This window comes from Cygnus atratus, chromosome 10 (genome assembly GCF_013377495.2).
Source record: "Cygnus atratus isolate AKBS03 ecotype Queensland, Australia chromosome 10, CAtr_DNAZoo_HiC_assembly, whole genome shotgun sequence".
Classification (NCBI taxonomy): domain Eukaryota; kingdom Metazoa; phylum Chordata; class Aves; order Anseriformes; family Anatidae; genus Cygnus; species Cygnus atratus.
In genome coordinates, this window is record NC_066371.1 from 16,578,805 (window position 1) to 16,591,639 (window position 12,835).

The following is a 12,835-nucleotide window of genomic DNA, read 5'->3' on the forward strand; positions in this document are numbered from 1 at the left end:
AGGTGCATGAGCTGGTACTTCTCCCGCATGAGGAACTGGTTGGTGTTGCGGGGGGCCCGCATGCCGGGCGCCCTCCTGCCCAGCACGTTGACGGGCCTCAGGGAGAGCAGCACCCGCGGCCGGCCGGGCCTGTGGCAGCGGCGGAAGGGGCGGCAGTGCTGCTGCTGCCAGTGCTGGCAGGGGCCGTGCGTGCGGCTGCCCAGCAGCTTCCTCGCCCCGCCGGGCTGCCTCCCGCGGGGCCACCGCGAGCGGCTGCCGCCCCGCCGCGGCTCGCAGCCCTTCGGCGGCGGGGGGCAGGCGCCTGCCGGCACCGCCGAGCCGCGGGCGGGACCCCCCCAGGGGGGGCGCCGGGCTCTGCCGCCGCTCACCGCCGGCTCCGCGCCTCGCACCATCGCCGCCCCGTCCCCTCACATGCTCCTCGCCCCGCCGAGCGCGTCCGGCGCCGTCGCCTCTCCGCTCGCGCCTCCTCCCGCTTCTCCCCGGGCTCTGCTGCCGGTTCCCGAGCGCCCTGCTGCTGCTGCCGCGTCCCCGCCGGCGGGGGCCTCGCCGGGCGCCTCTACCTCTTCACGATCCGCTCCGTTTTTTTCTTGAGCGGAGCCCGTTTGCAGCGCATAGCCTGGCTGAACGGCTGCGGGCTGAGGGGCAGCTTGACCGGCTCCAAGCCGCCGCCGCCGCGGTGAGATGGCCTCGCCCACTCCCCCAGCCGGCCGCTGCCGGGCTGTCAGCGCTCCGCCAGGGGCCGGCGGGCCGGGGCCGGGAGGGGAGTGACGAGGGACGGCTGCGGGGAGGGCGCTGAGCCGCAGGCGCTACACGCCGCCGACACCGCCCGCCGCCCCACGCCGACTAACAGCGGATACGCGCACACCCCCTATTTATACTCTCTGGCGCGGTCCAACTGCTGCCGAGCCGCGGGGGGGGATGCTGGGGGAGGCACCCGGCCGCTCCTGAGCCAGCCTGTCCTCTCCAAATCTCGACCTGCGGACCCGGCAACAACACACAGGTCTGCACTGGGATCGGCCTCGTCGGACTCCGCGCTGGTGTCTGCAGGGTTAGGTCCCCGGATCTCCCCCTCCAATCCACTCCCGCGCGGCGCCTGTTGGTTTGGCCCAACGCTCGGGGAGCGTTGTTTTGCTCATCTCCTATTCACAAACACCTTTTGCGCTCAGTTCTTTGCGCAAGCGCCATCGCCCTCCCCTCCGTTGCAGTGGTCTTACGTAAACTGCCTAAGCCGCCCGTGAGGTGGGGGCAGTGGAAATGGCTGCGGCGGGGAAAGGGGCGCCCGGACCCCTCAGCGCCCAGCGCCCGGGCCCGTGACGGGCCGCTGGAAGCCGCGGAGCTCCGCGGCAGTGCCCTCGGCCGCCCCCTGCCCCTTGAACTCCTGACGGGGACCGCTGCCGCCCCCGGGGCCGCCGCTACAAAATGGTGCCCGCGCCCCAGCGGGGGCCGACTTCGCCTTCCCCGGGTAGCGGGGCGGGCCCCGGCCGCCGTGACGGGCCCGTGGGGCCCAGGGCGCCGCCTCGCTGCTCGCCAGGGGGCGCACGGTGCCGCCGCCTTTCCGCCCGCGGGGGGCGAGGCCCGCTCCGTGGAGGCGGGGCCCGGGCCCTGCCTTCCCTCAGCGCGCGCCCGGGGGGGGCGGTGAGGGCTGCCCCTGGCCGCGGGGCCGCGCCTGTGAAGGCTTTCGGTGGGTTCGCTTCTTCCCTTCCACCTGACCTTACTGTTTTGTGAGGAACGGGCGCAGAGACATTCGCTCTTTCAGCCTGGGGACGGACCCAGTTACGCTGAGCCCCGATCCCTCTGCTACAAATCTTTCTGGGCTTTCAATTTCCCCTTTTTTCCCTTATTTTTTGACCCACAGTGCAGCTTCTGCACTAGTAAATGCGACCGTTTTCCCTTTTCTGCCCATCTTTGAGATTAAATTGCTCATGAAGAAAGAGCTTGCTGTGACCCGAATGGTTTCAGTTACGGGCACCACACGAGCAAGGACAGCAGACTTCGGTGTACGTTCAGTTTACTGTTACACTTGTGAAGGACAAAGAAGTGCAAAATATTCGAGGGGAAAACGATGAGAACCTGGATGTGGTAAGAGCAGAACCGACATTGCCAACAGCCCACTGCCAACATCTTTCTGTATTTCAAGACCGCAGTTTTAAACAACGCCTTAAATTCCACTCGGAAACAACACGGGAACCGTTTACCAGCCCTCTGACCCCGCCAGCCCACCCCTCCCACCATCAACGTCCCGAACTGACGGGCCGGCCGCCGGGGCGGGGCCGCTGCGCCTGCAGAGCGCCGCCCCCGGGGCCAGGCGGCACCAACGGCAGGCGGCCTTGTTGCGCGGCCGGCGGGCGGCGCGCCGATTGGCTGCGTGCGCCGCGTGCGCCGGGAGCCGTTTCCTGCCATGCGGGCGGAGGTGAGCGGCGGAGCCCGGCCCGGGGCTCGGGGGCGCTGCCGGGGCTCGGGGGGACGCGGCGGGGCTCCGGGCGCCTGTGGCGGGCGCCTGTGGCAGGCGGGTGGTGCCTCGCTGCGGGGGGAAGGCGGCTCCTGAGCCGGCTGCAGCTCAGGCGCCCCGCTGCTGACGCGCTGTGGTAAGCGCAGTCCCAGCTGGAGGTGGTCCCTCTGGGTGGGCACGGCCCGCCCGGCCCTCCTGAAGGCCGCAGAGCGCAGCCGTCTGTTTCTTCTTCTTCCTTTTATTGCGCTTAGGCGGCTGCTGCCGGGTAACAGCGGGGTTTAGTTTTGTGTAACAGCAGCGTTTGCTAATTCAGCTGCCGGTAGCTTCTGATTTATGAAGTGGGTAGTTCGGAGCTATTCCCAAATAATACAGGTTTTGTTTGCACAGCGAAGACTTCTACGCTTTTAATCGAGGTAGTGTGAAGACACCAAAAATTGCTGAAGAGAGCGTGTGTGTAGTGACGCAGGGTTCTCGTCTGGTGTGCTTCCCAGACGTGCATGTGCCTAAACATAGCAGTAATTTATGAATCTGGTCACCCTTTCAGTGCTCTTCTAATCGGCTTTTCAGCGTAAAAAGAAGCAGGACCAGATGAGCTGTAGTCCATCTTGGTTAGTGTTTCAGCTTGAGTGACAGGTTCACATGAGTTAACTTCATACAATTTCCCTAACTCATCCTCAGGTGTCGGGCTCAGCTCGAGTAGGCTTCATTTAACTTTGAAGGAATTAGAAATTGTCGCTTCTCAGTTTCCCAGATTTAATTTTCTGATCCAATCACTTTAGGAGACATTTTCTCGGTAAGAAAAGTCTGTAATTCGTCAGTTTCATTACCCACCAAACAGATGAGTTGAACCAGGTCATTATCAGCATGTTCTGAAGAAGGTGAAAGCATCAATTTTCTGTTACCATCAAGCACAGGACTCGTGTGATGAAAACTGTGCTTTTCATTCCTTTCTGATGTAATTTCACCGATGAATTGCAGGAGATGTTAGGGCGAGTGGCCAATAGGGTGGCAACTTGATGTCCTTCTGAGGCAGAAAAAAAAGTTGCTCCAAATAGAAGCGTATTCTTGTATGTCCAACTGTGTGGTGGTTTATGTAAAGTGCTACTTAGAATAGAACACTGTTGTTCAGTTTTAAAAAGTTTTAAAGGTAGTTGAACATGATTTTTTTTTTTCTCCACCTGTTCTTAGGTCTTTGGTTAGTGTTGCAGTTTTGTTCTGTATGTAAGGCGTAACAACTTGCTAGCAAAGGATTCTCAGAAGCAACATTCGGTCTGTAGCTTAGCATTCTGCTCCGAGGCAGCTTTTCATTTTAAACTTCCATTTCTGGAAAGGATGGAGAGAATGATTATCTTGATTATCAGATGATCAGTTCACAATTTTGTTATCCCAGAAATCGCCTTGCTTCAAATATCACGACTTAAAAAGACAGGAAACGAGAGTCTCTAATCCTGTATGAATGTAAAGTAATGCATTCGTTAACTCTGGGGAGGGCATTTGTAGATGGAGAAAGGAGGCCTCTAGTCTATGGAGGGAAGGAAGGTCATGCACAAGTCTCCTACGCAATAGTTTGTGGAAGAAGGTGGTTGGAACAGAGGTCAGAGACTGATCATAAACCTCACAAGGTTGGGAGACTGCTTATATAGGATACGGTGCATTCATTTCATTTAACTGCTTGTCACAGTATCTGATGTGTGCTTTTAGTTCGTGAGTTCTCAGTTTTCCAAGCAACAAAATCAGTAATGTTCTGAAATCTCCGTTGTGCTGATTATCAATCCATACATGTTGTATGCTGTCAAGTGCATTTCTGAAATCTTGGTTCATGTGTAGTAGGGTTTTTACTGATTCTTCCTTGAGTAATTAAATATTTGTAATTGATTCTAATACCCCCAAAACCACGTTCTAACTTGCTTTTATGGTTTTAATGTTTGTGTTTTTTTCCTTCTAGATAAGAAGCTCAGCATAAGTTTGAGACTGCTGTAGTACGATCTGTAAACTTTGATGCCTTTCCTATTGAATGTTACTATCTTTTAGAAAAGTGAGTGTCCTTTAATTCCTCAGTGGTGCATTGCCTTAACCCTGAGCTTTTTTTCTCAGCAGAAAATGAACAAAGAAACAAGAATACAAAAACAACAACAACAAACAAAAAACAAACAAGAAAACAACAACCAACCCTTGTGCTTACTAATCTGTATGTCAGTTTGGAGTCTTGCTTGAAAGTGGTGTGTTATTGAGCACCTCTCCTATGAAGACAGGCTGAGGGAGCTGGGATTGTTCAGCCTGGAGGAGAGAAGGCTCTGGGGAGACCATATAACAACTTTCCAATACCTAAAGGGGGCCTATGAGATGGCTGGGGAGGGACTCTGTGTCAGGGTGTGTACTGACAGGACAAGGGCTAACAGCTTTGAACAGAGAGGGTAGATTTAGATTCGATATTCGGAAGAAATTCTTTCCCCAGAGGGCGGTGAGGCCCTGGCCCAGGCTGCCCAGAGGAGCTGTGGCTGCCCCATCCGCGGCAGTGCCCAAGGCCAGGCTGGATGGGGCTGGGGGCAGCCTGGGCTGGTGGGGGGGTCCCTGCCCATGGCAGGGGGTTGGGACGGGGTGGGCTTTGGGGTCCCTTCATGCTTTGGATATGCTGAATTATTCATGCATCAGTGTGTAAACTGATGTTGTTCCTGAACACCGAAGTCTTAATTTAACTTGTTCCTCAGCTGAGACGTCCGTGGGTTTTAAATTGGGCTTGTCTTTTAAGTCAATCTGTCTAAAATTGTGTCCTGTAACTAGGAAAAAAAATGAGTAGTAGTGACTAACTTGCATATTAACTATCGTCAGTAATTTTTTTCCCTAATTTTGTGTTAATAAACTTCTCTTGTACTGTTGGGAGGTGTGTGTATGAATTTGTGGCCTGTGGTTACTGGACACTGGTTTGCGTGTGCAGTGCTCCAGTTGGTAGAAAGGGGCCAAAAGTGATACTGTGATTTACGCATGGAGTCTGTGATATGTGAGCAGCTTCCATAGCCCGGTCACAGTTACAGACCAAACCTTAAATATGTATTTAATTTATTAGATTACGGGGTGTTGACAGCTGGGCCAGTTCTCAAAACCTGTATGGTTGTCACTCAACTTCAGTGGTTGAGCTTGATGCAGGTAAAATCTGCAGATCCTCTGGAAGTTAGAACTTTTAGAGGATGCACAGCAGAGGTCCTCGAGCTTTGTCCTTATCTGTTCAAATTCTTCTCCCCGTGTTCATCTTCTGTTGTCATGTGTTTCAATTATGCTATCTGAAGTCTAAGCTCGTTTTAGGTTTTCCTGAGAATGATGGCCTAAGGACAGCGTAAGTCTTTGAAAACACAATGCTAGGAATAGACGTACAGTAGCTTCCTTTTAACTAATTTATTTAGTTCCTGTACTAGTTCATAAATTGATGCTGAAGGGTCAGTTTGGACATGAAAATTAAAAATTTTGAACAACAAAAAAAGGCAAAAAAACCCTACCCCAACCAACCAAAGCCAACCACCACCAACAAAAAAAAAAAGCAAACCTGCAGCCAAAAAATAATTCACCCTGTGACTGTTTTCTAGAGGAAGCAAAAATAAAAGCATATTACAAAAATGACTAGTTTAGTGAGTGGAGAATGCTTGTCCTGTTACAAAACTGTGGTGTTAATCTATCAAAATTATTATTATTATTATTATTATTATTATTATTTAGAGTATAGAGCTTGCTTTCATGTTGATGCTGACTCAGTCTCTTTGGAAAAACAAGGATGTGTCAGGTTGATACAGATTTGTAAAATAGTTGTGTTTGAAGTCATTTTTTTCTTTCACTTCTGTTAAATGTGTGTTTTCTTTGCTTGGTCCTTGCTGGGAAAGAATGGTTCAACAAGTTCCAGAAAACATAACTTTCCCAAATGAGGAAGAGAAGATACTGGAGCTCTGGAAAAATCTGAATTGTTTCCAGGAATGCCTAAAGCAATCAAAGAATAGACCTAGGTAAGAATCAACTAAAAGCTGTTTGTTGCAATGCAAGGTTGGCTTAGCTATAATTACTTTTTTTTTTTTTTTTTTGGCCGCAATTCTCTTTGGAGATAGCAACCTTGGCTAATGTTCTCATGTCAGTTATCATTTATATTTCAGTTTATGAAGAATCAACAGTATACTAGTAGTAGTAATAAAACAGTAGCTTCCTGCTCAGTAAGTTTATAAAATAAATCTGTAGGTAAGAAAGGACAGCTCCCATGCCTGCCGGCTGTGGAGCAGCGTGCTGACGTTTTCAGTAGTAACCTCGGTAGAACTGGCAATCAGGACCTGAGGGAGTTGGGATAATGCCTTTATTTCCTCTGCCAACATAACGCTTGTGTTGACTGCTAACAGCAGAGCGAGAAATTGATGTTGCCCTGGTAAGACACAGGAAGCATAAGCACACAGATACAGTTACCCTGTTTGAAGATTTGATGCTGAAGTTTGATTTAATTAGGAATGTTGTCTTGTGTTACAGGTTTAACTTCTATGATGGCCCTCCGTTTGCTACTGGGCTACCACACTATGGCCATATTCTTGCAGGAACTATTAAAGACATAGTAACCAGATTCGCTCATCAGAGTGGGTTTCATGTTGACAGAAGATTTGGATGGGATTGCCATGGCTTACCTGTGGTATGTGTAATAAATCTGCCTACAGTTATGTCTGTTGGTTCCTCTTTCCGTGGTGTTTCCTGCTCATCAGTCATGTTTATATTGCTCTTACGCCTGGCACGGTCGCTAAGAGAGAAATAGAAGTTCTTTGTCCAGTGTGTTGCTCTGGCCTTTGTGTTCTAGCTTCTGGTGTTTTCTGCTGATCATATGCCCTTCTTCAGGCACTCTGTTACTTGCTGTAATCATGTATTTATTTGGTATGTTTTTTTTCTTAAGATAGTAAAGACATATTCACGCTGAGGCCATCCTTTAAAATGTCTGCTTATTTCAGGTGTAGTACTCGTGAAAACTCAGAAGGATAGAGACCCTTCAGCCCATATAATGCATAGAACATTAACTGGAGAAATTATGTGAAAGTTGTTGACAGCAGTGTGATTTTTTTTTTCCTGTTTTTTTCTCAATGCTCCCAGGAATATGAGATTGACAAGACCTTAGGTATCAAAGGGCCAGAAGATGTGGCAAAGATGGGCATTGCAGAATACAACAACCAGTGCAGAGGAATTGTGATGAGATACTCGAAGGAATGGGAGGTAAGTGAAGGCTCAGTGTGTGTTCTGCTGTATGTTCCTTAACAGGATGTAGAAATCTGGTATTTACTGGACCTCTCTTTATTGTGTTTTACGGTGTGGTGAAGCACACTAGAGGGAGCACTGACTTAAAGAGCAGGTGGTTTTTATACTAGGTGGATTGGGTCGTGATGTGGAGTCAAGCGTGTAACCTTGCAACATTTTGCAGACCAAAGAGGGGAGGCAGCCTCAGTGAGGAGGATTTCTGACTTTAGGCTTTGAAAGGGGTAGGTCCTCAGAATGTGGATGGCATATGAGAATCACGTAGTGGTCCCTTGGTATAAGAGACCCTTTGCAATGACTTCCTCTTCAGAGGTGGATGGAAAGAAGCAACTGCTCTTTGCTCTACAGATGTGATGGTGGGAGCCAACTTCTTCTTAAAGAATCAAACGTTACAAAGAGAAACTATACTAACTTGTCTGGATTTCCAATGTGGTATTGTGATTGGTTTATTCAGAAAACTCGTTTGACTTCATCTGTGTAAGTTGTTCTGCTGGGGTGAACTTTATCCTTCTGTTTGGTTACATGCATAAATCTCATGTCCTTAACTACTCTGGTTTTTTTACCAGTGATCCTGAAAGAGGAACACAAGAAAAACAGTGTGCTTCAGAACAGGGGGACTGCTGTAATGTCAGGAGGTTATCTTAACATAACCTGGAGCAGCTCAAAGTGTCTAACTAAATAGATACAAATTGTCTCTTCCTTTGTGTATTCTCCTGTATGGAAAATTGAAAGTGAAGTCTGACTTGAATTGGTTTTCAAGTGGAGCAAATAAAAGCAATGCACATTAACATCTCTTGGCTTTTCTGGTCCCCACTTTGCAGTGTTACTGCAAGAGTGTAGGATCAGTTTCTATTTCTGGAACAGCAGAAGTTCTAGCATCTAATTTTTGGGTCAGAATTGGTGTGGGTAGACCCTCGCTCTTCCAAGAGAGTCCTGGTCTAAACTTTGCAATCCATGAAAATAGTGAAGGAGAGAGCATTGGTCTTTGTAGACTCTCTTTATGTTAGAGAGCTGTTCCAAGTAGTTGGGTTCGATATTTTCTTGGATGCATGGTTTTATTTGTAGCTCTTGATAATATTCGTTCTGTACATAAGACCTAGTACTTCTTATTTTTGTCCTTATTATGTTTTTCTTTCTGTATATATGTTTACAATAGTTATGAATGGGAAAGAGGAGGTATGCATGAAAACAGTTGTAGTGGGCCAGAATAAAGCATGCTTAACCCATTTGTATTTGCTACTAGTCCGGTATGTATGTGAAGTGATGACTTCTTTCTTCGTGGCTTTCTGGAGCTAAGGCACAGCCCAGGCGCTTTTCCTGGCTGTGCCACTGTGACACACTGCCGCTGTGCCACAGTGACAGCAGGTGATAGCAAGTGCCTACAGATGAGGGGAAGAACGGATCAGACTTTTTCAGCTTGCAGCGAGCACAGGGCCTTTCTAGTTTGAAGAACTGTAGTTCGTCTATAAAATTTAGGCTTACAGTAAACCTTTATCTTCACCATCACTTGTTTACTTTACCAGGCAGAATAATCCTTTTTTTTTTCCCTCATCATCCAGAGGCTGGTCTACCTCGTTATGCTATATGCTCTCCAGTCCTGCTCTATTCCTTTTGGTTGAAATAGAAATTTCTTCTTTGAGTATCGTTTGTCTCGTGCCCTTGAGAGCATTTTGAAGCTATGGCTAGTGTCCAAAGACTTGCTAAAATAGCTGCAACCTAAATTTGAGCAAGTGACTGGGTTAAAAGAACAGGTTTGTTCTTCCAAATAAGCAGTCATTCATCCATACTTAAATTTCGTATTTCAATGATGTTAATGATTCTTGGTTGTTTTTAAAAATAAAAATGGGTGGTGTTCTAGTTGATGTTATTTTCCTTATGTCACTATTAACTCTACATTCAGCAAATGGTATTTTACAGTGCTGTTTAGTCTGAATTAACAGTAGTCTTCTTAACAGTAAATCGATTTTATATTTTGTTCTGTGTGTACAGTTGAACATGTATGTGTGCATATCAACACACAAACATGTATTTCAGATGATAACAATAAATGGTTAATTTTTTTTTTGTGATTGGCTGGTAATAAGTTAAAATATTTTGTGACAGTGTTAGGAAAGGAATTCCCAAAATTCCTCCAGGAAATAGTGTTTATTTTCTGTCTGGAACAGCTAAAAAAGGTAAAACATTGTGAAAAAGAAGTTGCTTGGATGCATGAGATCTGTGAGACCAAATATAATACTCCAGCTTCTTGGATCTTTGTAATGATCAACTGTAGGCTTTGGATCTTAATAGTGGAATGTCAGAGTGGCTTAGAAGTCAGAAAAAAACATACGTATTTTAGGAACTCAGGTATGCTGTGAAAATATAGAAGTGAGAGAAGTCATTGGCTCTCATCGTTTTACTAGTTTGACATTCAGCGTGGCCTGCATGTAACAGTATCAGGAGAGGTGTTTCTGGGCTCGGATTTTTGCAGAGCTGACTGTTCAAAAATTGCAAATTAGCAGGAAAGTACCCTGTCCCAGGTGGACTCCGTAGCTAGCTGACTACTCGTTAGTTTTCATAGCCTGTGCCAGTGGGCGTGAACACATCTGTCCTGAGACAGGGACTAGTGCCTGTCAATGCCGTGGTCTCTGGCAGCCCTTTCATAGCTTTGGGAAGTCAAGGAAGGCAGTTGGCCCTGAAAAAATTTTTGATAACTCCTTGTGACATGCCAATTTCTTTCATCGTTTCCTTGTCTTCTAATCACATTGTGTTTTGGTAAAACTGAAAGCTGACAGGCTGTGTTCCAGGTTTCACTGTCTCTGGAACCAGTAGCTTTAAAAATGGAAAACAAGACCCCTGTAGTCAGTAGCAGTTCTCAGGCGTTTGAACCACAGCTGAACCTTGAAAATGCATCTCTGTTCCACCACCATTTCTATTTAGTAGTGTCAAACGTATTTGACTATTCCGTGGTCTTGAATCTAAACAATTATGGTTTCATTCTTTGCTTGTCTTTGTTTAAATACACTGTTTTGAGCTATGTCAGGCTTAAACGTTTCATAGAAGTGTTAAGTGATTTGCTGATATGGGACAAAGGCTGCACTTCTAAAATCAAGCTTTTTACAGAATACATAGTGGAAATGTACTGTGATCTTTAATGTTAAGATGCCTTTTAATCTGATTTCTTAACAGTTCAATGTAACCAGATTAGGACGCTGGATTGATTTTGAAAATGACTATAAAACTCTCTATCCTGAGTTCATGGAGTCTGTGTGGTAAGTTAACTTGCATACCTTGCACATATGCTCTATGAATTTAAAATGTTAAGAAGGTTTCAGTTACTGTAAACAGTATTGATCCATATGTCATTAGAACTGTTTTGAAATGTGCCAAGTTCAGATAAACAGTGGGAAAAATACAGAAGGCGAAGGGGATGTGAAATCTCTTGATGCCTATTTGAGGGAATTAATTGAACTGCTTTTTCTTTGAGGATAGTAGGGATTTTCAAAATAAAGTAAGTGTGGACAAAATAAGTATTTCAAAATAAGTATAAACAAGACTACTCTTATTCAACCCTGAAGTCTTATTACTCCATGTCAACCTCAAAGCAGTTCTGGTGACACATGGATCGATGTGTTCCTTGCTCCATTTAGGAAGTTCTCTCTACCTTCTTGATGTTCTTCACAGTGTTAACTTTAAACTCTGTTCAGTAAACCACCTTCTTTAAGCTTGAACTTAGAGGCTTGGAATCTGCTGTTACCATGTTCTTGGCAGTGTAATTTGACAGCTGTCTGGGACTCCTGTTGCAGAGCTAACTTCAGGAATTTTGGCAACATTTTCAGAATGACTGTTGGAATTCTAAAAGACAAGATGACCTTTGAGGTTGAGGAAAAACAAACTGAGCTGATTCATTGTTGCCAGTTTTCCACTGAGTACTTCAGGTGATAGAGTTACAAGGTGAATTACAGGGAAAGGTTTGGCAGAGCGTATGCTGACAAAAAGCCATTGAAAAGTAAATTGTATGTATAGTAAAGTATTATTGAAGTTCTTTGGTTTTACTAATAACCTTTCTTTATAGAGCTGTGTAGTTGGTTTCATGTGTAATTAAATGGTTCATATAGGTATGGTAAAGGATTGATAAAACCTCCAGATGTCTCTGGAACCATTGCAGAGGACTGAAGTACCAGTGAGTTTTTGATGAGCATTGCAGGGATAATAGGAAGGAAGTAGATGTATAACTAGTTTAGCTGAAGAAACCCTGCTTAATGATAAAGCTAAGACTGACAAGAAAGCCAAGGCTGGCAAGAAACCTACCTCTTGTATTAGAACTGTTTTTGAAACTGTGCCAAGTTTCCGATCAACAGTTGGGAAAATACGAAGGCGAAGGGGATGTGACTCTCTTGTGCCTATTTGAGGAATTAATTGAACTGCTTTTTCTTTGAGGATAGTAGGATTTTCAAATAAAGTAATGTGGACAAAAAAGTTATTTCAAATAAGTATAACAGCCACTCTTCTATCAACCCTGAAGTCTTATTTACTCCATGTCAACCTCAAAGCAGTTTTGGTGCACATGGATCGATGTGTTTCCTTGCTCATTTTAGTAAGTTCTCTCTACCTTCTTGATGTTCTTCACAGGTTAACTTTAACTCTGTTTCATAAACCACCTTCTTTAAGCTTGAACTTAGAGCTTGGAATCTGCTGTTCCCATGTTCTTGGCAGTGTAATTCTGAAGGCCTGTCTGGACTCCTGTTGCAGAGGCTAACCTTCAGGAATTTGCAACATTTCAGAATGACTGTTGGAATCTAAAAGACAAGATGACCTTTGAGGTTGATGAAAAACAAACTGAACTGATTCAATTTTTGCCGTTTTCACTGAGTACTTCAGTCCAGTTTTTAACCCAACAAAGCATACGCCAGTCGAAGCCACGAGCAGCCAGTTTCTTGAGGAGAATGTTGTGGGAAACGGTATCAAAAGCCTTACTGAAGTCAAGGTAGACCACATCCACAGCCTTCCCCTCATCCACCAAGCGCGTCACTTGGTCATAGAAGGAGATCAGGTTCGTCAAGCAGGACCTACCTTTCATAAACCCATGCTGACTGGGCCTGATCGCCTGGTTGCCCTGCAAGTGCCGTGTGATGACACTCAAGATAA

At 46.4% G+C, this 12,835-nt stretch overlaps 1 protein-coding gene and 1 non-coding gene across 2 annotated transcripts in view; both read left to right on the top strand.

The window, feature by feature from the left end:
• The first annotated feature begins 2,277 nt into the window (after positions 1 to 2,277).
• The window catches only part of IARS1 (isoleucyl-tRNA synthetase 1), a 105,792-nt gene continuing 95,234 nt past the window's right edge, over positions 2,278 to 12,835 (top strand). Inside the window, exons 1-6 of the mRNA XM_035558434.2 lie at positions 2,278 to 2,410; positions 4,395 to 4,484; positions 6,319 to 6,438; positions 6,944 to 7,100; positions 7,550 to 7,669; positions 10,877 to 10,959. Coding sequence (XP_035414327.1) covers positions 6,320 to 6,438; positions 6,944 to 7,100; positions 7,550 to 7,669; positions 10,877 to 10,959 — 479 coding nt within the window. The 5' untranslated portion in view covers positions 2,278 to 2,410; positions 4,395 to 4,484; position 6,319. The remainder of the gene's footprint in view (positions 2,411 to 4,394; positions 4,485 to 6,318; positions 6,439 to 6,943; positions 7,101 to 7,549; positions 7,670 to 10,876; positions 10,960 to 12,835) is intronic.
• On the top strand, positions 5,349 to 5,483 carry LOC118253754 (small nucleolar RNA SNORA84). Its single transcript, XR_004780517.1, has one exon. It is a non-coding gene; the product is annotated as a small nucleolar RNA SNORA84 (small nucleolar RNA).